Source organism: Oryzias latipes, chromosome 1, assembly GCF_002234675.1.
Source record: "Oryzias latipes chromosome 1, ASM223467v1".
NCBI lineage: Eukaryota > Metazoa > Chordata > Actinopteri > Beloniformes > Adrianichthyidae > Oryzias > Oryzias latipes.
In genome coordinates, this window is record NC_019859.2 from 11,355,009 (window position 1) to 11,379,288 (window position 24,280).

The 24,280-nt window shown below is 39.8% G+C and overlaps 1 protein-coding gene across 26 annotated transcripts in view; it reads right to left on the reverse strand.

The window, feature by feature from the left end:
* The window catches only part of LOC101165944 (receptor-type tyrosine-protein phosphatase delta), a 227,019-nt gene that overhangs the window by 70,496 nt on the left and 132,243 nt on the right, over window positions 1–24,280 (reverse strand). For 25 of the 26 annotated variants that reach the window (XM_023956023.1, XM_023956073.1, XM_023956047.1 and 22 more), the window contains one exon: window positions 12,518–12,667. In XM_023956023.1, coding sequence (XP_023811791.1) covers window positions 12,518–12,602 — 85 coding nt within the window. In that variant the 5' untranslated portion in view covers window positions 12,603–12,667. Of the gene's footprint in view, window positions 1–12,517; window positions 12,668–20,979; window positions 21,167–24,280 lie in introns of those variants that run through there. The other variant, XM_023956029.1, reaches the window with a different exon arrangement.

Consider the following 24,280-nt stretch of genomic DNA (forward strand, 5'->3'; position numbering starts at 1 on the left):
GCGTCCTTTTCGATTCATGAACTTGCCAACCGCTCCCCATTAAAAGTGATCATTAATTATTGTCCAGCTGGATATATATATGACACCAAATCTTTCATATATCGAAATAGAGCTGTGACAGAAAAAGCCTGGCTCAACATTTGTGATATTGGCACCGCTTTTCGCATTTCGCACCAGGCCCCTTCCAGCTGTAGGTGGCAGAAATGCGCTAGCATCAGGTAGTGGTAGTCCAGCGTGAACACAATAAGTGCATTTTAAACTCACGTTCATTGTATCCTTGAACGTTCATCACATGCCCGGTGTGTACGTACCACACACCGTGCCTCACATGGCCGGTGTGTACATAGCACAAGCTAGCAGGAGAGGCTGTAGTTGGATCGATGACGGGAAATGGGGATGGGCTTACTCCGTATGAGCGGTCCTGCTCAAAACTCAGAGGCAAATTTCTAAAGAACTACTGCCGTTCTGCAGAAACTATGTCCTAGAAAACAACAACGCTTTTTAAATTTTGACTAAAAACGTAATAATCATAATAAAAAAAACACTTTTATAAGAGCTAAAAATTACAGGCCTTTAACATTTTAGTTAAAGAAAATGTGTAGTAATGGTTGTGGGTTCATTTTCTTTTCTACAATGAAATGAAAAATACTGCAAAGTGTCACTGTGAATAAATGTTCCACTGTATGTAATCTACTTGCAGTATTGATCTTCAGTGTTTGATCTATCATCGTTTGATGAGCAAGAAGGAAAAAAAACTCTAAATGTGACTGGTGGGTTTTTGCATTATTGTACATTAAATGTGACATTTTCGGGGCTTTTAGAGATTGCATTTGCCTTCTGAGAAAATGTCACGGTCCCTTCTTTTCCCTTCCCATATTGAATATGTCACATCCCACTTAGTTATCATGTGGTTAAAGAGGACAAAATATTAGCAAATCCTGATATTGTGTATGTGAAATATTAACGATGCAATTATGATGGGACCGTTTTTACCTGCATACATCTTGTCAATGGGAGCTAAAGCTACATAAAAGAGACAGAAAGGCTGAGGGAAGAAGGAAAAAAAAAGAAAGAGAAGCGGGGCAATCTCCCTCTTAATCCCTCTGCTAATCTCTCCTCCACAAAACAAATGAAAAGTGTAACGCCAGCAGAACCACACTAACAGCCATGGCAGAGCTTTCAATTTATTCTGTTTAATTTCTCCCCTTTCCTTTATCTTTCCAGACCACTCAAAGATCTTTCTTAACTTTTGGATTTCCTGTTTCAGTTTGGTTTCAGATGAAACCCACTACAAACCCTTCGATTCACTCCTTTTTTCTGTCTTCCTTCTTCTTCTCCGCCCTCTTCTTACTTATTTCTCATATCCTTCTTCAATCTCTGGAGTGTTACATAACTCTTCCTGTCACATTGACTGACTTTATGATGGCGGGAGTTCGGTAGACGAAACAGTACAACCGTATGTTCTTTCTTGCAATAAGTTTTCTCCTAGACTTCATTTCTTAATCTGCTTTTTAATGAAAAAAGACCAAATACAGGATATGAAAACTGTGCAACAGCCTCTATTTCCCCACAATAAGATTTAAAAAATAAACAGCATGGAAGCATAGGGTAAGATTCCCCAGATTTAGACCACATCGTAGTGTCCCAACTTGGGATATTTGTATTATTTTTGTGTCTGATAGGAGCCATTCAAAGGAGGCTACATGGATGAATATCTTTAACATTGGATCTACTCAGCAGATGACAGGGATTAAATAGTCAATTTTGCTCTCAATGCAACTTATAATTGATATGTGAATACACGTGCCAATTTCCAAGGAGACAAAGACCCGTTGCATCACCAGAGAACTTAAACTACATGTGGAGCTTTAAGCCACGGACACACTGGGCATGTGACGCATGTTCAAGAAAGTGCGTTCTCGAACGGAGCGCGTGTCACATTAAATTCCAAGCAGGGAAGGGATTTCTCTTCTTTTTCTTTATCTATTGTTTCCTAGAGCATGTTTGCCACCCACAGTTGGAAGAGGCTTGGTGCGAAATGTTGAAGCGGTGCAAATCTTGCAAATCTGGCTCCAGGCTTCATATTTTGTAGTTCGGTTGGCACTTCCGTGAATAGAAAAGGTCTTTTTTTTCATATGTCACTACCTAATCCGGGTCCCTGCTTGGCCAAAGGGTTAGGGTTAGGGTTAGGGTATCATTTGCATTGATCGTTTACATAAACTTTTCATTAGAAGTGGCCGCTTGAATGCACGTTGTCAAGGGCGGTGTGAAATGTAGCTTCTGAGCTGATTTGATGACACAAGTTTAAAAGACCTGTAATAGTACAATTGAGGTTCAATAGCATTGCTGGAACTTTGATAAACAGCAGGAGTAAAGGAAGCTAACTGCACTTGGAGACTACAGGGGCATGCTGTGGCTGACAGATGCTGTCTTAACCCAAAGGGACACTTAAGATAAGTCAAGTTTGTAAGAACAGATGCTTTGCCCAAAGCCTCAGGGAGAAAGGATTAGTGCATATAGTGTGTCGGAACTAAGGTACCATATGAATCTTAGAATGGAAAGTTTTTACAGGAAATATGATTAAAAAAATAACAGAAAAGGTGTAAAAAACTGCCAAAAACACCCCAACAGACTGAATAATGATCAGAGCCAGCTAAATGCCATAATGACACTAGATACAAGTCTAATATATTAATGCTCAGTGATCTGAACTCATTCCTGTACAGCTTCTAAAATCCTTGGCAAGATGCGGGGACTGATGTGCCCTGTGGTCTCATCGAATGTGCCCTCAATCACTTACTGTAGCTGATCTGATGCGAAAAAGCATAAAGCAGGCAGGCCTTTCCAAACAAATCAAATCAAACAAAAAGCAGTGGCCTGAGCTGTGCAAAGAAGACCCACTCTGCCTGATAATGCAAGTCTCAACAGAGAAGAACAGGCAAATTCACAGATTACCAAGAAACAAACATTCACATGGTTAAGAAATAACCAACAGATTTCAAAAGATAATGAGTTCTTGAAAAGCAGGTTAACTTTTTGGAGAAGAAGGATAGAAGAGGAGGAGCCTCATGTCAGGGTAATCGTTATTGTTTGTCTGATTGAGCATGCAGATAAATTTTTTACTGTCTACTAACGATCCAGTTAACTGGCGATTCACCTTATGAGAACCAAATCGCTCCTGTCAGAGGGGTTGAAGAACGAGGCCAATATAAGGGACAGAGGCGGTGCCGTCGTTGTGAGGCTGGAAAATGGGAGGGCAGCTGGCCTCAACAATAACTTAAAGCAAATTACAACATATTAAGAGCACACTGTCAGCAAATTATAAGGTGCTCACTTTTGTCCCGGTAATGAAATTGGAAAGCTGAGGCCAATAAGCCAAAAGCTATCATCCTTCTGCAGAACCCACACAAGTGTTAATTGGAAAACATTTGGTCATGCCGGCTATATCAACAGGAAAAATTAAATTATACACAACAAAGTGCCCTAACATTTAATGAAAGTTTGATAAAACACACAAATTAGGTTTCGTATTGATTCAAGTCCTAATCTGAACTGCATTTAAAGTTTCTCCTTTAAACGCTGTAGAATATGTCTGGAATATCTCCAAGTTGCATTACAATTGATAACAATGACATTCTCGCCATGACGTGAAAATGATGCAAACCCAAATATAAAATGCACTTTCACTGCCCGGAGCAGTGCATGTCCAATTAGCATGCCATTTATGCCCCCATAGAAGCCGCAGGGTCTGGCTAGTGACGAGTTAAGCAGGGTTAATTTGCTAGAAACACAAGGGGAGGAATTAATCAAACAGGATCCTTTTTATGCACAGGTCATTAGAAACACATAGGCTACCCACTGAGTACACAACTTTACTGGGTCAGTGCAGGCTTCCCATGAAAATGAACAGAGGGTTTCTCAGTGCTGGTCGCAGTATATTAGTTCCACACCACTGCTTATGTACGCTGAAGCTAAGCTAACGCTACCAGGGCCTCTTTACAGACCAATGCACCTGCTAAGCTAATGCTAAACTAAGATAATCAGATTTTGTTAGTCACAGATGAGTTCACAGCCATGTTATAGCTGTTGATAACTTTGCTTTAGGACATCAGTGCAGAAAACCTTTCTCCTATGCTACGCTAATCCAGATATAACCAAAAGCTCCGAATGTGTAGTGTCGGCTAATATGTAAAATCTGGACAGTACTGTATTGTTTTAATTTTAGGTGCTTGCTACACTTGTTATGTATACCTGTGTCTATATAAAATGACTTCAACGCCTTAATGCCTGACTTTGTTTCCAGTTATATTTAAAAAACGTATCCTTCAATGCTTTTCCACTCAAGGTGATGCTTCCTTAGAGGGAGTCCTGGATTAAATGGTACTTTGTGAATTCATATGGCACAAAATCAACAAATAAAAACAAAATCAGAAATTGAAAAGCAAGTACCTATAGAAACTACTAAACAGAAAAGGTTTTTCACAATTGTTGTCACAAAGTTTGTTTGAATAATTGACGGAAGAAACAGCTTATTTGTTTTTATTGTTTAAACAGAAATTTATTTCACTTCTTATTTGGCTACATTTTTAATGTAATCGGAATATTAAAAAAAAGTGAGAGAAAGTCTTCGGGTGGTCCCTCAAAAGATGTAGGTATAATTTAAAGTAACTTAATTATTTTTTTTTTTAATAACTAATGCTATGTTCACACACACCTCAACAACACACGTTCAAATGACCAAGTCCAGTAAAATGTCAGTAAATGCACTTATGCACGTTTTGGGCAGTCATGTTCAAAGCTCGCTTTCATGCGTCACTATGCAAGTTTAAAAGCCTATATTTTTTGGCTCTACGTAAAAAATGCACGGCCATTGACTGTGTGTTGTAAGTAAAGCCAGTTTAACATTGACCAATCAGGGACTTGGATTTGGGAGTGACGTATGGGTGGCGTCGTTTTTAATTCAGGAAAGTGCGAATTCTTGCACTAGTAGTGGGTAGCGACAGTCCAATGTGAACACCGTAAGCTTAAAGCGCATTCAAGAACTTGCATTTATCGTGTTCTTGAACGTGCATCACGTGCCCAGTATGTACTTAGCACTTGCGATTTGTGTAACATGGAACAGACTGCAGCAGAGTCACAAATAGCTGTGCTAACCACTGTAAAATTGTGTTTAAGTATTTAAATTAAGTTCTCTTTTGTTTTATAAAGTGAAGATATTTTAGTCAATCACTACAACTTTCAAAACAGGTCTTTAATGTACACAATGCATAAGGTTTCTGTGTTGTTAGGCGAGGAATGACATCTCCTAAAACATATATGCTTAGGTGTCATAAAATTTACAAATATTATTTCTCAAAAATCAAGACAGATATGTGACAGGTAAGGTTTTATGGGGTAAAATGATCCTTGAAATCTAGGTTTTTGTAAGACACATCAATGTATTTCTAAAGTATTTAAAAGAGTTTGAAAAATCAAAGCATAGAACATATTAACAAGGTACCACTGCAAAAAATTATTAAAATATGTGAACTTATCTAAAAGCTTACCAATAAAAACCAGCATTGTATAGATCATACTCATTCCATCTAAAAATAATACTTTTTCCCCTTCCTGACCTAAACTGCCAAGAATGGTCTTTGGCACATTTTATAATAATGTGTTCGACAATGATCCTGCTGTTTCTTTCCATTTTCACAGTGAGTCCAAATAATCATAGAGAGGAAAGACGACCTCTATAAACCCGATCTTTTCACACCCTTCGCTGATCATCGGGTCAGAAACATCCAACCTCAGATTAAGCCTCTATATCTAAATCTTATCCCAGCGAATCCTCACATTACCTCATCCATCAGCAGCAAGAGGCCACAAGCTTTACGTAACTCAACGTGGTTGTTTCAATCCAATCATGCCCGCTCTGGGCTCTGCAAATGCTGTCCTGCATATAAATGTGAAACAGAAATGTACTAAAAAATTGTGCACGGGTTACTAATAACATCCATACAAGATGACAGCATTTTAAAAAATGCCCCCAACTTTATCAAAATAACAATAGAAAGAGCTTATTTTGACAGAAAATGTATCTATTCATTTTTACAAGCCAATGAAATCGAATGAAACTTGCAGATTAAAAAAAAAGACACTGGTGTTTGCAAGTAAGGTGGCTCAACTCAGCATAAGCAAACAAGCTGTCATAGTATGAGATCCAGCCAACCACCTTTCAAGTTTCAGTCAGCCCAAAGGCCCTTTAAGAGCTGGCAATGCTGTGGACTTTTGACAGGTTAATCAGTCACCACATGAGACGGCTCCTTTTTTTCAGGGGGACTAATACAAAAAAGGTCGAAGTTTCAGGAACTAGAAAGTAAATTGAAACTTTTTCAGGGGGTATACAACAACCTTTTATAGCACATAAAAGACACCCATTCAAGATGAAGGTAAAGATTTATGCGATACCCGGTTCCTCCTTATTTGAACCTCTCCTTTCCAGTTTTATAACATACAGTCTGCTCACTAAAGCAAAGGGTTGCAGGTCAGCAGCGTATCCGCTACTGTAAGCCTCTGAAAAAAACAAAAAACAAAACAACACACTTGATTGTGTTGTGGTGCTCGCACAAAGAGGTTTTACTTGGTTTGGAATTGTTGTTGCGTCAAAGCTGGAGGGGGAAGAGTAACAGCTTGTTGGTTTCGGGGCAAACAAGGTTCTTGCAAAGGACCCGTGTTAATGCTGCGTTTTACATACGACAGAATGACAAATCAGGAGATGTGATTTTCTCGCACAGGGTGTCACACTGTACATGGAGCAGTGGCCTAGTTTGCAGAGGGATCAGGGCATTACTCTTAATCCACCGGATAGATGCCACAAACCAGAAAACACAATACAGCAAAACAAAAGATAGGTGGGAGTGGTAAAAAGGGGACGGTAAAAGGAAGAAGATGCATGCATCTGGTTACACCTGCCTATTAACGGTTGAATATGGGCTGACTGCTGGCAAAAAACAGTCAAACTTGTATGGGGCACCCAGGTGGCCTGCATGAAGTTTAATACCACTCATAAAGAGAAAGTTTTAATGTGCATTTTTTCTACGGGCATGCGGCGAGTGACAAGTTAAAGCTAACACTTAAACAACATGTAGGGCTAAATTAGGGTGATAAGACGCAGGCATCTCCCATGTTTTTATTTAATTTTTTCAATTCCCCCTAAAACCTCCACTCACTGCAAGGGACCCATTAGTAGCGTTTAAGGGATAAGTGTGCGCTACTTACTTGCAACATGACTGTTGCAATTAAGGACATTAGACAATCAGGGCATCCTATGGGCATCCTATGGATTCCTACGCATCACCTGCACACACTTTGCATGCAGCATTTGTCAGTAAAGAGCCAGTGCGTGCACCTCACTATTGACAGGACACCGTGCAATATAGCATCAGCCGTACGCCAAAAGTGTGCATAACTTGTGTTATCCTATCAAATACTTTTTGATACACTTACCACACGTATAACAATCGCATGTTCTGTTTTTATGACGTTCCTTGAGGTGGCTGTGGGAACTACAAGGAAACTGCAAGACATACCTTTGCTCCCTTAAAGATGTGGCTGCACGTGTCTTTGACCTTCCACAGATCCGGTGTTACGGTTGTGGCGTATTTGGTTTTGTTTGCTCTGTTTAATGCTGTGTTTTGTTTATTTTATTTCTATCAGAGTGGGACTTCGTTGTTTTTGTGGATCTTTGTGTGTGTGACTGATTATTGCCAGTTGTTGTGCTGGAAAGGGTGTGGCTTCCATTTTTAATAAAAAAACAAACAAAAAAAAAAAAACCGCCACAGCCGTAACACCGGACAACCCAAGAATCCGCCGTACCCATTCGAGTCAACGTCTGTATGGCTGCATGTGACTAAGGTCTTACACCAGGGGTCGGGAACCCTTTTGGCCAAGAGAGCCATAAACGCCACATATTTTTAATTGTAATTTTGAAAGAGCCATACAATAATGTGGTGTCTCTTTCCCACACTGAGGCACAGAGACTTAACCTCTTTTAAGGTTCTATATTCTGGTTACTGCAGACCGCAACAAACGCCGTAAAATTAATTCAGCAACTCCTTATTATCTCCCGCCGAGACGAGAGCGCTTCTCCCAACTTTATATTCCCTCACTGCCGCGTCAGCCCTCCCATTTCCCTTATTCGGCCCATAGCTGAACTCCATTGGTCCAAACTACCTAACAACAGAATGAGCGACAGAACTGAGGGCCAATCAGATCTCTGCTTGATGCGTTCATTGAACTCCAGAACTTATAACGCGGCCCAACAGCCACCCAGCCCAACTCAGTCCGCGACAATATGTTTAAAACTAAATATAAAAATGAATATGTGTATTTGATGTAATTTCAACATTTTTAAAGTACAATAAGTCTGTGGATTATTTTTAATAACATCGTCATGCTGTTGCTAATAAATGATGAGTATTTCTCGTGGTAGTTTTGCTGATGGTCTAGTCTGGTTGATACGTGGTGAGTTTCTGCTTCATGCAGGCGTTGAGACTTTAAACGTGATCTTAGGTTAGTATGAATGTACTTTAGATGTGAGACAGACGTGGAGCCAAACACACACTCACACGCTGCAGTGAGTGACGGGTAGCGGGTTTTATGTTTTTACAATCCCTGCGCGGTTCACCTGCTGCCGGTCCCCACAACCCCTCCCCCCAACCCTCTGCTTTCTTCTTCACACCTCCCGTCCCCGCAACTGAAAGAGCGCGCAGTATTAGGCACGGCAATTCACAGGTTTCCAGCTGGTACAAACTCTGAGGAAAATTAGATAATAATAAACTGATATGCGGTGCAGATTTTTCTCCCAAAGCACCGATACTACTGCGCGCCTCTGGCATCGCATCGCGCACGAGAAGGACTGGTCTAATGAAAATAAAAAAAGTATAATAAAAGATTTGTCTGCGAGCCACATGTGACCATCAAAAGAGCCATATATGGCTCGCGAGCCATAGGTTCCCGACCCCTGTCTTACACCATGGCTGGCCAACCCCCCTCAAGAACCTCAACCCTGCCTGTTTTCCAGCTCTCCCTGGACTGCTTGATGCTCACTACGGTGTGTTCAGTCAATCAGGATGTGGAATCACTTGAGTCAGCTAATCAGCAGCAAGCTGGTCAGGGAGAAGTGGAAAACAGGCAGGGTTGTGGCTCTTGAAGGCTAGGATTGGCCAGCTCTGCCTTACATCATTGCTCAGGTTGATTTAAGTTAACAACAAATCAGGATTAATTGGTGCTTTTACTGGAATAATGACATTATAATTCAGGCAGTGTATGATGTGTTTGCTAAAATCTCATTTTCAAACATTTTAAAGCCTCTTCTGTTTTTTTAAAGAGGGAAAATACTCCTTTAGCAGCCAGTGTTACAGACGATAAGTACAATGTGTTTAAAATTTCAAAACATTTTGACATGTGACAAGCAACCAATATGTCAGCTCCCAAGGACCTTCTGTTCCCGTTCTAAGTATTCAAATCTCAGAGTCCCTAATGTTGATATTAAAGGAGTCAAAACTCAGAAAAAGATAAAAAAGAGCAAACTTTTGTTCCTCCTCCACTCTGTGAAGCCCCCTGTCCACCCTCTTTCAGCAGATTCCTGGGATTTGCTGGGTAATGGCAGAAGCAGAGCGCGAGGACAGCAACGGGGAAAATCACAGCAATTCAAATGAGGGGAAAAGCCGGAAAATATAGACACAGAAGACAGGCTATGAATACTTTCAGCCCTTGTTGCATTAGCGATGCTCCTCTAATCCTCAGAGAAAGTCTAGAGGCATCAACATTTTGATGGATGACTGGGCCTTTAGTGGCTGACCCTGAAACTTCCACATGGGACAGCAGGGCAGGAGGTTGAAAGCAAAACAACAGGCTTGCTGATGTGTCTGCGCTTTTACTGGGCTCCACGCGACTGTGCATTTATAACATTGCAGCGTGGAAATTACTACCTCAAGCCTGTTCTGGCACAACAGGATGTTGGTGATACATTTTGACTGTCATGGAACCACTTTTTTTTCAGCTGGATTCCAGTTCCTTTGGACATCCTCATCAGCTTCATATTCATGTACAGAATGAGCAGTGTTGAATGTTCTGCAAATGTTCTTCTTATAATTCTAATCATTTTTGCATAAACTCTCATTTTATAATCATTAATGACAGTTAGCTGGAAGAGTTAAATAAAAAAATGAAGTAAAGTCATTTTTTTATTGCATTCTAGTTAAACAGATGATATATGCAGTTGAAATAGTGAACTCATTTTTATTGAATTTCTCATAGTTCTTCTGTGAAAGTTTTAATTTGTTTTAAATAGTGATGAAATTCTGACTATCTATGTTATGTTCGCAAACGTCACATTTTTTTCTTTCTACTTTCTGACCTTAAATTTAATTTCCATAACTGCTTTATTCACTGTTTCTTATTCAATTATTGATTTCAACTGCAGTTTGAAAATACAATAGTAAAAGACAGTCGTCTAAATTCAAAGTCTACCTGCTCTTGAGTAACTCCATTGAAGTATCAGGTATTAAACTTAAATGGATATCATGATAACGTTTAGGGTTAATAGTAAAATAAATAATCCAACAAAGTCCCGATGGCTGCATCTTTGTGTATTAAATTCAAATTGGACGTTCAACAGTAAACCTTATTAAAAAATATTTTTTTTGTTTTTCGGGCTGATTTTGGATCAGAAATTTGTCAATTGCGAGGAAAGACACAAGATACACACAATCACCTGCATTCAATAGAGTGCAAAATCTGTAGATGAACCACAAGACAAGCTGTTTTATTCCATGTTCCATTTGCTCACGTTTGGACAATTATATCTGGCCCATTTTGTCATATTTGTATTTTAGCAAATACTTACTCTTCCTGTCCTCACCTTGATGTTCTCACTGCTGACTAATGGACTTTGAAGTCTTGTCTTTTGACATTTATCAAGGGTTTGTGAAACCTTGAAATGATGCATCTTTCTATTTTATTTTATTTTGTGTGTTTTTTTAAACACATTATTTGTGATTTTAGTGTGTGACTTTGCCTTGTGTTGGGCTTCGGCCTGTTGGCGAAAATTTATAAATAAGTTGTAAATGACCCTTAACTACTTTCTTTCTTTTGTTTATAACTATCTTTGCTCCCAGATACCAGTAATAAAGAGATAATTACAGCTCACAACAAGAATGCTAATATGCAATTAGACAAACATAAGAAATGGTTTGAAAGATTGTCTGCAGGGATCGCAAAACACAGTTTCAATCGCAGCACAGTTGGTCGATGATCAGATCTGCTGTAAGTTATCCTTCTATCTGCCAGGTTAAACTTTGAATGGATAAAAACAGCCCGCATGTAAACTGTTCCAAAACACACCAAAATCATTAACACACAAGTAGACAAGAGATCCACAATCCCCCACATTCAGCGGGATGTGATATTTGAAGATGAGCGCCTTGTAACCGTTGACTGTACATAGTGAATCAGTACCTGCTGATTTCAAGAAGCCAAAATCCCATAGACCTCTATAGAGAAATAAAAAGCTGTTACTTACTCACGTTCTCGCAAATCAAATTTTTTTTGCAATGACATTTTTTTTCTGTAGTGCAAGTTAATAAAGTCATAAACTGGCCAATTGGATGCCTCAATAAATTTTTGTGGTCTTTCATCAAACTTTCAAAACGTTCGATTGACAGATTTTGTGTAGCCCCCTTTCAAGTGCTAGGGGCGTTGACTTCCAATATGCTTGTTCCTGATTGGCGAGAGCGGTCGCCATTGAAATGAGGACTCCGACTGACTCACACCAATCACAGTTGGTTTCCAGTTACAACATCACAAAAAATAAAGTTGAGTCTGAATTGACTTAATTTTGTTGGAGCCAGATGTAAGCCATTTCCTAAGGGTGACAGTCCAGAAACTAAGTCCAGTTCTTATATAGTCAATGTCCGTACGCAAAAGAAAAAAAAAAGGTTCCTTCACACGTATGTGTGTGCATTATCTGTGTTAGTGTTTAGGCAATAAAAGTGGAGTTGAGGTAGGTGGTAGAATCCTGAACAAGTCACTGTTAGTGAGGTTGGTCGTCCTAGGTGGAGACGTCCATGTTTCCTGGGGGGCTTGGCAGGTAGGCTGTGCTGTCCAACTCGCCAGAATAATATAGCTCTTTGGATTGTAGCCTGCCTTAACTGCGTCTGTCTCTGTGTGTAATCCCAGACTGACTAAATAATGTTGGAGGTCAAAGCGATGTGGGGGCCTTACCATCTGTTGTGAGACGCCAAGCACTCCTTGTTGCTGAAGATAATTGTTTATGACTCTGGCTGTACATTTGGCGTTATAATGGAAACTCAGTTAGGAATTTATGACACGGAAACAAATTCAGTCTCTGAAACCTTTTGCACAATGGCATATTGAGTGGGTGTGTGTTTGTGTGTGTGTGTGTGTGTGCCTATGAGTGTCAGTGGAAAGAGAAAAAAAAAAAAAGAGCAGACAGGCGTGAGAGAGCACTCACAGTCAGCATCAGCGAGGAAGAGGATGCTGAGGAGGAGCAGGCCTGGACTGGCAGAGTGCATCGTGGGATAAATCGACACATGCATGCTGTATCCACCGTGAGTTCAGCACCTCACTGCACCACGGGATGATAGAGACAAGCCGTCACAACCTGAGGAAGGAAGGAGAGAATGCAATCATTAAGGAAGTCCAAATGAAGAGTTTTCAGGCCCGGTCTGTGAGCACATACACACACACAAACACACCGGCTGACAAAAACAGACCTGAAGAGCGTGAGTCCCCCACAGCCCTTCCCCAGCTGCCTCTCTCCTTCTTGCTTCATTAGAACCATGCACTCATTGCCAGAGGTGGGTTTGTGCGCATTTGGGATGGAGTTCAGCAGCAAACAAAATTTCAACATATCGCAAAGATTTAGAGACATCAGTCTCCTCCAACATTAGACTTTCTTATGTGTCAGTTTGTACTCGTTACTCAATCTATCTCTGGAATATAACTTTTTTTTCTCTCCAGTTGTGCCTTAAAAAAGGACAATTTTTGATTGATGAAAAGGAGTTGATGGCTTTAAGAAGGAGGGGTGGAAAAGCCCGGGATTGATGGATGACGGATGGATTAAAACGGGCGGAGAACGACTGGTGTTGTCTGCTAGCTATGTTGCACAAAGTGCTGGATCAACCTACAGCTCGGCAGGCCGATCCTTTCATCTTTGTCTCACATTTCTTTTGAAATATTTCTCTTTCAAAAGTGTACATCCTTCCTTCCTGTCGTCCTTGCTCCACGAACACGTACATCTTTCGTTTCCACCGGTCGGGTTTTTACTCCCCATGCCCATCTGCGTGTATGTCTTTTCGCCATTAGTGGCACTCAGCGTTAAGTGTTTGGCGTTTGAAGAGTTGTGTGTCCAAAATCTCACAAATCAAATCACATGATTGGATGCGACAGGCGAGATCACTGCTCACATTTTTTGAATTAGAGATCATTAACGTGACTCACAAAAGAAAAAGAAAAAAAAAAGGAATCGTAAAGATTTTCAATACATGCATTCCTATTGGCGGTTAATGCATGTGTTTGAGCCTTTCCATTCCTGTGTCTACTAAGGCAGACCTTATCTACTCCACATGTTTGTGCAGCTGAGATGTCCCCTGTACACGTGAGGGGATATGTGCATATGTTTGTGTGCTTTCCAAAACTGAACAGATTCATTATCAGCAGCAGCCGCAACAGCAGCAGTCTTAATCCCCTCCACTCCTGAACAAGCCATCTGATTAAAAAAAGACGAGGGGGTGGGGGGGTGGAACCCAGAGCTCTTAGCATCCCTGCAGCCCAGGCAGCAAAGAACTAAACCCACACTGGATTTTCCACTTGGTTTGGTCCAAAACAATTGCTTTGGGATAACCTAGATCTGTCCCAGCACAAATTAAGTCCTCTGCACTGATTTCTACGGTAGACATCGAAATGCCGCACAAAACGGTGTCATCTTCAAGAACTGTGCGTGGCTACCAACACAAAATTCATTTCAAATGCGAGACCTTGAACTAAGAACACATCAATTGAGATAAAAATATGAAACAGGAAATAAAAGCTTTTTATTAAAATGTTAAAAATCAAAATGTTGGTTTGTTTCCACTATCACAGTTTACCCTGAAGATAATAAAAAATAAAAAAAAGTTTGTATTTGTTTAAGTTTGGCAAGTTTCGTCCAGACAGTTGAGTTTAGACAACACTCTCATTACAGATGTCCATTGAGATGTGGATTGTCGCACGCAAAACCTTCAAAGACCAGCTATCAGACGGCGCATGGACAGTTCCATTACATGACTGTGGAATAGTCCATGCACCGGGTCAGTCAAACAAGTTTAAACGACATGTTTGATTACGCGTCCTGAATGTCAGAATCTAAAATAGAATAAATAATGAAACAAAAAAAACAACCAAACTGTTGTTTATCTGTCAGGCAGAGTTTAAAGGGACATGATTGATATTACAAATAATTTTTGGGCTTATTGACCTAATTTGGACTGAATTAGTTTAAAACAATTCTCATTATTTTAATTCGTTTTGATGTTTCTTACTCTTTGTGAAACATTGTTGGACTATCTCTGTTGTATATTGGTGCTTTCTGAGATGTTAAAATGGGCAAACCTGTACAGTGGTACATAGGTGGCCCAAACAAAATTTTAACCCTTGTAATGCACATTATTTTTTCTACGGGCATGCCGTGGGCGACAGATTGTTGTAAACACAACACAAAACACCTGGGAGGGCCCCAATCCACAAGCCCGGAGCACCCATACGGGTCATGCCCTGTAAAGGTGCATGAGACTAATGCTTAAGTGAAACAAATTGAGCTTTAGCCACTAAACCCCCATTTATTGGTTAGAACTAAATTTTACGATGAGTTTGTAATGTAATACAGTTTACGAATACTGTAAATAAAGAGTAATTTTTTGTCACTTCTTTTTGTTTTAAAATACCTAATTTGTTTGGTTTTCTATAAGTAGTTTGTGCAAAACTTTATGTCTTATACTATTAAGCAAAAAGCATTGCCTCTTACACAGGTCTTGGCAATGATGCTACTATCACTTAAATGAGGAGCCACTCCATGTAAAGATTGCTGTAGAGCCAGCACACCGTCTGTGGCAACATTGCTCCCCAACGGCGGAAACATCCCTCCTCCAGAATGGATGTTCTCCACACGACACAAAGTGCTCAGCAACGGCTCGATGATGAGAACAAGGACTTTGACATGTTGAGCCGGACTCCAAACTCCCCAGATCCCAATCCAATCAAGGATCCATGTGCTGAACAAGAGCAATCCATGCGTCTCGGCGTCTCCGTACCAGACGCCACAAGACTTCCTGTGCTGTCAGTAGGTTTCAGCTGTTTGTTTGAGGAGCAGCAACTCCTCATCAGGCAGGTGGGTTTCATCTTATCCACACATTTCAAGTGTCTTTTTCTATTTGTTAAAACGAGATTACTAGAATAAATATAAACCCTGCAATGTGGCTGCAGGGCCAGAGATCCTGAAAGTGATACAGGAGGGAATCATTTGGGGTGTGTGTGTGTCAGACAGAGTGCTTGTGTGGCCGCTAATCACTCCAGCTGATTCGATGTCACTGGAAAAGCTTGCATTATTTAGCATCTTACTTCACAGCACGTCACGTTAATTAAAGGGCTAAGATAACTCCGGGGGTGGTGGGGGTGGGGGTGGGGGGGGTGCACGGTTTGAGTAACAAGAAAGGGCAGATAAAAAGAAACCAGGAGAGATGAGATAAAAAAAGAAGGTGTGTGGAGAGAAAGACAAATGAAAGCTGAGCGACAAACAGACAAGACTGAAAAAAAGGGGGGGAAAAAAAAGAAGATAACAGGAGCCACACATACGTGCTCGAGCACACACACACTCCCTCTGCTTCCCAAACACAGCCAGGTAGTCACCAGATTGTAATCTGGGTGGCTGTTGTTGCTGGTATTACCGAGGGGCTAACAGAAAGCCCGAGCTTCTGCTTCGGATCAGTCAGTTCTAAGCTATTCACTCACATTAGCTGCTATCGCTCAATTATACACCGTCTGTCTGCCCGGGTCTGCAGATATTGGTTACACTTATCTGGTGGATAGTTTCTGGCAGAACAAAGCCAGTGACTGGTGTGCAAGCTTGGGGTTTCATTGCAGCACACAAAGAGGTATAAGAAAAGGCTAAATAAGAAACAATATGCAGTAAAAAAAAAAAAAAAAAAAAGAAGCAGCAAGGAACAATATATTGTATTTTCTTCACTAAAAGGCTCAATTAAAATCCCTAACTTTTTAGGGTTGTGTAACAGACCTCATGGTTTTCAGAGGTACACATTGCTCTGTCAAAACGTCAGTATGTTTTTTTAAATATTCTTATGAGTAACATTTGTTTTAGTGGTATTAGTCTGTTTTTTATGTATTACTAACAAGGTTGGGTTTTAGTGTGAAAACACTAACATGGCTAAAGTAGCGGTGTTAGATACCTTTTTTACATGTTACTAATAAGACTGGGAGTTAGTATAGTAACAGTAACATTTGTTATAGCAATATTAGTTAGTTTTTTTTACGAGTTGCAAACAAAGGTTGGTTGTCTTTGGGAATATGCTTTTGTGTAGTGGGGACGGATTGTCTTTTCTTTACCTGTTACTAACAAGATTGGGAGGTACCATAGTCATCGTAATGTTTGTTTTATCATTACAAGCCTATTTTTTATGTATTGCAAACAAGGTTGGGAGTTATAAGTATCTGTATTACATTAACGTGGCTAATGTCAAACTGTTTTTTATTATTATTTTTTACATGTTATTAAAGAGGTCGGGAGTTAGCATGGTCACAGTAATGTTTGCTTTCTTGGTATCAGTCTGTTTTTTTTAAGTGCTGCAGACAAGGTTGGGAGCTACAAGTTTTGTTAATGAGGCTGTTAACGTGCAGCGTTCTAGAATCGGAATGATGTTTCTAAAGTCTGTCTGACTGAGGGACTTAACTCTGACTCTTTTGCCTCACCTATGCGCCTTATAGTTCAGTGCGCCTTGTTAGTTCAAAAATGGGACCATCATTGATGGTGCGCCTTATAACCTGGTGCCCTATAGTGTGGAAAACATGGTAGATAGAATCTAGAAGCAAAAGGACAAAATACAGATTTTATGAGAAGGGAGGGTTAAAAATAGAGAGCTGTGTACAAAAGTAATTGGGAGTATAGAAAGGAAGAAGTCCTGAAGCAAAGTAAAAGTGTTACAGATGTAGCTAGTAGGGATCTAGATGAAGACAGAGACAAAGACAAAAGGCAGGTCCTGGAAATGTTGTGCTTCCGGCAAACCATGTGCCAGGCAAACAAACAGCGAAAATCCTAATTTGATTTGATACTCCCAAAGCTAAGCACCAAATGCAATTAGACATGTTAATTGACTTATTCTGTTTTGCCCTTTTGAAAAAAGTGGCTGACAGAGCGATTTATCAGTGGGCAGACAAACTAAGCTTATTGCATCAAATAGCTGCACAAAAAACACTGAAACGCTAAATGGGAAAATAAATATGCATTTCTGTGTTTTAACTCTCAAAGTTCGAACCTTTGGAAAAATAAGACCAGTGATGTAGAATGAAACCAAAGATGCTCGCAATTAAATTACATTTTGCAAACTGAACGCATTCGGTACAGGAGTGACGGCACAGCCAATTAAGACACAGAATGTATCCTGCTGTTAAAATAAATAGACAAAACATGCAAAATTGTGCAAAAAAAATCTGCGAGACAGCGGGAAATGAACCGCGATATATAGCGAGGGACCAATGTATTGCAACAACTCTAACAAGTTGGCTTAGTTGTCTTGCATTTGCTGCCACTATTACATTGTTTTAGTAGGTGGCAGTGGAGCAGAGGTAGAGCGGTGATCTCTGTTCGGAGGATCGCAGGTTTGGTTCCTGCTTTGCCTATGTTAAAGTGGGCTTCGGAGAGACACTGACCCCACCTTGGTTACAGGATGGCGCCAGTATAAACTATCATGGGACTGGGACTGGAAAGTGCTTTGAGCCTTAGAAGTATACGCCATTTTTTTCTTTTTTTTTCTTTTTGTCTCTCGGATAACTCATGCCTTTTATACTAGGATGCTAACTCCTTGTGAGAAGGTTTTAGGTTAATGAGCTTGAACTTCTGACACATCAAAGGAACGCACAAAAAGCCATTAAGGACAGCGTGCCATTTTGCAAACCACAGTATTTTTTGTTTTGTTTTTTTAGAGTTTAACACATAAAATATCTTGGTCAGTATATGCATTAAAAAATAAATAAAAAATAAGTAACATTTGCACAGTCATGTCAACAATATTACACTAGTAACAAAGGCAAACAGCTACAGAGGCTTGAAAGAAATTCACGCAAAACTATAATGCCGCCTTTTGACACTAAACTTCATTTCTGTGACTTAAGGTGGGGATTTCCTGGAAACCTCAAGCTAATTCACAACCTGTTTAAAAAACCATGGAAACTTAACTCAAATATAGACTAAAACATTCAAAATATGTCTCCAAACACAGAGAGATGTGTGCTTTTTTTCCGTGCAATAGTATTTATTGCTTGTAGAAAACAGTTGTAAATATTTAGCTAGAATTGAATCTTTCTTTAACAAAATGTTTGTGCAACACCCTTAGGTCCGTACACCTAATGAAAAATAGGAAAAGTATAGGACTTCAATGAAAAATTGTCAGGATTAAGCTTTTTGGTTGTAACTGCAGCACCCTTTTGATTTAGTCCAATGACGTTCTGAAACTGACATCCCTCAGGTTTCACAAGGAAGCTTAAGAGGAGACTTTGATGTTTCTCCCCATAAAACTTTTTACATCAATAAAAACCATGTCATGTTGCCAAATAGTCGACTAAACATATCTTTTTCTCTTAAAAGGAAAACAGATATGTTGGAAATGCTGGAGGGCCACTTGTTTGTTTGATCTATGTGACGACCGAATGTGTGTGCGCACCTTTACTTCCACAAGCCTCACCAGCGTCCCGGTTATCTGTCATCTCTCCTGCGTCACACCAACCCGAATGCAGGAGTCCACACGTAGCCCCTGAGCATGTTTTCAACAGACATATTGATCTCAGCTGAAGTGTCTGCAGGGATGACACCATGACAGAAACCTTACTTGTATTTGAACACAATGACTCATATGGTTTACCACCCACCTAAAAGCACTGTGCGCTTCAATTTGCATACAGTAAGCTTGTTTTCTGCAAGTGCACATTTGGGGCTTGAGTGCTTTCTCCAACATGCGTTACATGAGAGGCATTTGATTGGGAAAATGTTTATTTATTTATTTTTGGTTGGTTAAATGACCGACTTTTGAACTACTGCTCCATCCAGGATCAGTCAGAAGCTCACGATAATCCCAGCAAATAAAATCTCGTGGGATCCTACTGCGTTCTTCTAATATGAAATTCAATCAAGCACGCTGAGCTTTTTTCATTTATTTTTTTTGGAGGTCTTCAAAACACCCCTGCAAGGAGAGCGAAATCCCAGCTGTTATGATATATTGTTTTTGAACAGTAACTAAAATCTGAAAGAAGATATGACAAATTAATCCCGTAATTGTGGCTAAACCGCATTGCTCCCCTCGCAATTAATATTTTATTCTCCGAAATGCAGTCAGTAACCATTTTCACACCTGTGAGGCCAAATTGAACAACTTGGAATAATCAAAGAAAAGCCTTGGAAACCCTCTGCAAACTCCTTATTATCAATGCTTATCTTTAAAGATTTGTAAAAACTCTATTTAAACCAATAAATATCATGAATAAAGAAAAATGCTGGTCTTCGGATTTTTCCTCCAGGAGTGAAAATAAGAAAATCACAAAAAAGCTGCCTTTTCAATTCAGTAAAGTAATGCTATATTTAAATGCAAGAGAACAAAAAATAAGAGCATCAAGTTCGGGCTGTTTAAGCAGAGTGAATTTTAAACCTGGGACAAATAAAAAAAAACACAACATTGTTTTGCTGTTAAATTGTAAATCAGAAGGACCGTAACTGTTGCCTCACTGATAGAATTTTAGGTTTGCAAGACCAAAAACTGCAAGAACATGTAAGGATCCTGCCCACTGCAATAATTAATGCTAAAAGCATATATGTTTTGGGACTAAAGTGGCATTAGTGCTCTTTCCCGCCAACATAAAGACCAATAAAAAGGAATCTCAGTGTGATAATATGAACCACTGCCTACCACTAAATGAAGAATGCAGAGGATGCACAATATGACAACAAATTTCAAAAGCCCATGTAAAGAAAGAAAATATGAAGAGACCTGAATGATTTACTTGCCACAATGTCACAATTCCTGATTTCAAATATGCATCCAGAGTATCCAGTGAATTTAGTTGCTTTAATCACTACCTTTTTACCATAACAAATAAATCGATTTTATAAAGCAGCACATCTTAAAAACATTACAAGAGGACATTTGCTACTTCAAGAACAAAACCATTTTTTGTACCGGGAAAATGAGAACACAAAACTCCCAAAAGGCATCTGAGGTGGCTTTTAAGACGCTGGTTACACAAGAAATCGATAGTATAAACTCGGGGGAGATGAGGGAAGAGTCTGATTCAGTGAAACGAAGATTTAGGCTGTCCTCCTTCCTCATTTTTTTCTGACTCGGTTCCTGACAACCACCTCTGTTCTGTCTTATCCTTCTGTGGTGCAGTCAATGACCATCACTGCAATCTTTGACTATTCTTCTCCATGCTTCTCCCTCATAAAAACAACTAATTTTTTCTACTTTCTTTTTTTTCAGCATGCCCATAAGGGAAGTTGTGACTAAGATATAAGATAGGTCTCAGTAAATATTGTTGTTTTATAGATAAGGTCTAAGTAAAAACCATATTAGTTCATTTTAACCCACAATTCGATTTCAGCTAACCAAAAAAATCCATTTTCTTCTATTTAGCCCACACAGACCCAATAAAACATCCTACCTGCTTTAAAGGAAACTTCTGGGCTGACGCCTTCAGGCGAGCAGTTTGATCTCATAAACAGTTGTTGGAGTGCAGGAACACAGAGTCTACCCTCTTTGACTGTCAGTTACACAGAAAGAGAATGTCTCTGCCAGTGCCTCTGTTCATGTCTAGCTCTTCTGGTCCAGCTTTTGCACAAGCGGCTTTGTTTTCAAGTCAAAAGACCAACGCTTGAGTCCCATGCATTTCCACTCGTAGAGATGTTTTAGCGATGTACAGAGTCCCACGTTGCCCAAAATATGTGCTTATCGACAAGTGCATGCAGATACAAAAGCCCTGGAGTGCATATATGCAAATGACATCACTTGGAACAGCCTCTTCAAGCTAGTTTATCTGTAACATTTCAAGCCGTTGGAGACCCGTTACCTCTACTTGACCTTTCTGAGATTTAAGCTGCTGAACAGTTGAATGAATCACGCATCAAGCAGCTGGCCATTTCTGCTGTCCTTATCTCTACACATGTCTGAATCTGTAAATGAAAGATATATAGCTGAAATGCATACGGTTCAAAACGAGTGAGGATCATTTTGATTTTTTTTAAATCAATAACGAATTAGCAGCTTTAGAATGTAGGATCTCCAAAATATCATGGCTAAAGGCCAGGGAAGCTGAGGATAAAGAGGGCAAAGGAAAGCTTGATCCAGCTGTAAATATCAGACCAACACTCCCATTAAACTAAAAGTAGCGTTCATCCATGACCTAGAGAACAAAAGAAGAACATAAGTCAGCAAAAAATGAGAACGACCATAGCAGTCAACCTATAACTGGTCTTTGAAGGTATTTATAACCTGGTTAAACCTAAAGTATGAAAGCTAACTGAGATAATTAGCTTTAGTCAACCTAGACGGGTAAGAGACTTCCTGTTTTTCAACTGAAGTAAGAGAAGACTACTGTTTGAACAAAAAAATGAAGTTTACTTTACCAAAGAAAAAAAGGGCTGTAAATCTGTTTGATCTACTGTGTAACATGGTAGCCAGTCATCCACCTGTAGCCAACCCAGATACTGTTGGGTGAAGGCAGGGTACACTCTGAACAAGTTGCCAGTTTGTTGCAGGGTTGCAATTCAGAACAAGCTAAATAGGCCAAAAACTGATGACCTGAAAACAAGTGTAAATCTCATATAATAAAGGACTTATGGGATGGACTGAAATCTGATGACATGACCTATTCAAACTGAAAACTACCAAACAGTGTAGATCTGCCTTTGAAAGATGATTAAGGCCGAGTGGATTATCAGGAGGTTGGGGACAAGATGCCATAACCTATTGAGACGGCTTTTAAAGCAAACCTCATTAAATCCCACCTCATTGGGCCATCAAGACAGTAGCAGAACTCCAGAGGAACGGATGCAGGGACGACGCAAGAGATGAGAACCTGCTGACAGGTGAGAAGGTTAAAGAGCGAGATCTCAACGGCGCAGGGAAAGGTAAGCTGAGAGAAAGAGGGAGAGTGAGGTAATGCTCTTACTTTAGCAAAGCCGTTTTACATCTGTCACTGTGTAACTGGATCTCGGATGAAAGTCATTACAAGTAGCAGAATCGGGACGGAAACAAGCTCACGCATCACTTACGGCCTAAATCTAGGAGTGCTGAGAACAAAAGGATAGCAGACATGACCAGAAAAGAAAAAGGAGTGGAGGAATCCAAATAACGCAGTCATTTATGGATATATCAAACAAATATCTTATCTTTGCTGTGCCATTTTCTGGTCCAAACACTTCTTTGGAGAACTAGTAAAACCAGTTTTTTGAACAAGTGTGCATTTTGTGGTACAGGCACCAAATTTGGCATAAGTGTAGCTTAATAAAAGCAAAAAAGCATGCATGCCACAAGAAAAACCAAGATTTGTATTTCTATATTAGTAGTCTGTAAGTATCTCTCAGGTGAAAAGTGTGCATTTTGTGCGTTAACACCCCATATTGTTGAGACTGAGGAAAACAGAAATTGAAAATGTTTGTAATGATTAAGTGGTTGGCCGCCATTTTGGATTTTTCATGTGGCAAACGTGCTTTTCTGAAAGAGGGGATTCTAGGGTACATCCAATGCAAATTTAATTAAAAATGCACAACTTATCTAGAATATCAACCAAACCGGCTCTGCTTCAATTACAGTAGTATCTTTTTTAAGTATTGTTGGAGTTTTTAAAGTTCCACACTGATCGTCTTTTGATCTATTTTAAAAGCTTTCCCAGTGGTCTTGTAATGATGATTATGCAGTTTTCAGTCAAAATCTAAAACCTCCAATTGGACGCATTGGAATGGAGCAGAGCAGGGAGCCACTTTGGCCACAGATTGTAGCACCTATGTCACAACCACCACCTTTTTTAAAAAACAATCCCAATTCACAATGATTTGAATAAAGAAAGGCAATTTTGATCTTAATTTTTCTTAATATTTGTCCTCAATTATGAGAAAAATGCCACAAGAAAATGTTAAAAACACAGCTATTGAAGTGGATCTTTAGACATTTCCAGCCAGGAAAAAAAGGTTGGTTCCCACAAAAAGGAGCCATGGCTATTTAAGGTGCCCCAGAAGAAGCATTTATCTGATTTAGGCTTTAAAAAATTGTACTTAATCTATATTTCAATGCTTACATTTCTGTAAATATAATTACAATATCCTCTTTTTACTGGAGCATTCAGTAGTTTGTGAAAAGTGGCACACTGGAAGCAGTCAGCTCTATAATGTGCTTTAGAACATGGATGGGTGGAGTGGGGGGCGGATGGATCCATGGATGGATGAGTCTGCAGTATGGTTACAGTGTGACTCTCGCAGGCGCGTAGCATGCCACGCATACTTCTCCGAGATAGCAGGGCTGGATACAAATCTGAAAGACTCTGAGTGCTGACACATGCACAAACACAAAATGCAAGCGCACGCCCGCGCACACAGATAAAACGATCTCGCAGGATGGGTGACCTCCATGAGCAGGTGGAGTAGAGCAGTAATAATTTACAGCCCCTGAGCAGCTCTAACGTCAAATAAAATATGGATTTCCTCTGAGCCTGAAGCGGGCTAACCCTTAAATAACTGTGCCTTTTATTCACATGGTGCTCCAGTTATAACCTGTCTGCCAAATACTTTTCGTTTGTGTAAAAATCCGCTTTTTCAAAAGGCTCTGATTCCTCATCATGCCATTAAAAAATCTGCAAAACCTTTGATCTTTTTAAAGTTCCCTAAATGTCCGTCATGGTGCAATTTCCTATAACAGAAAATCACATGTTCAAACCACACAGGAGTTCGTGAACTCGGCTTCCTGCATTC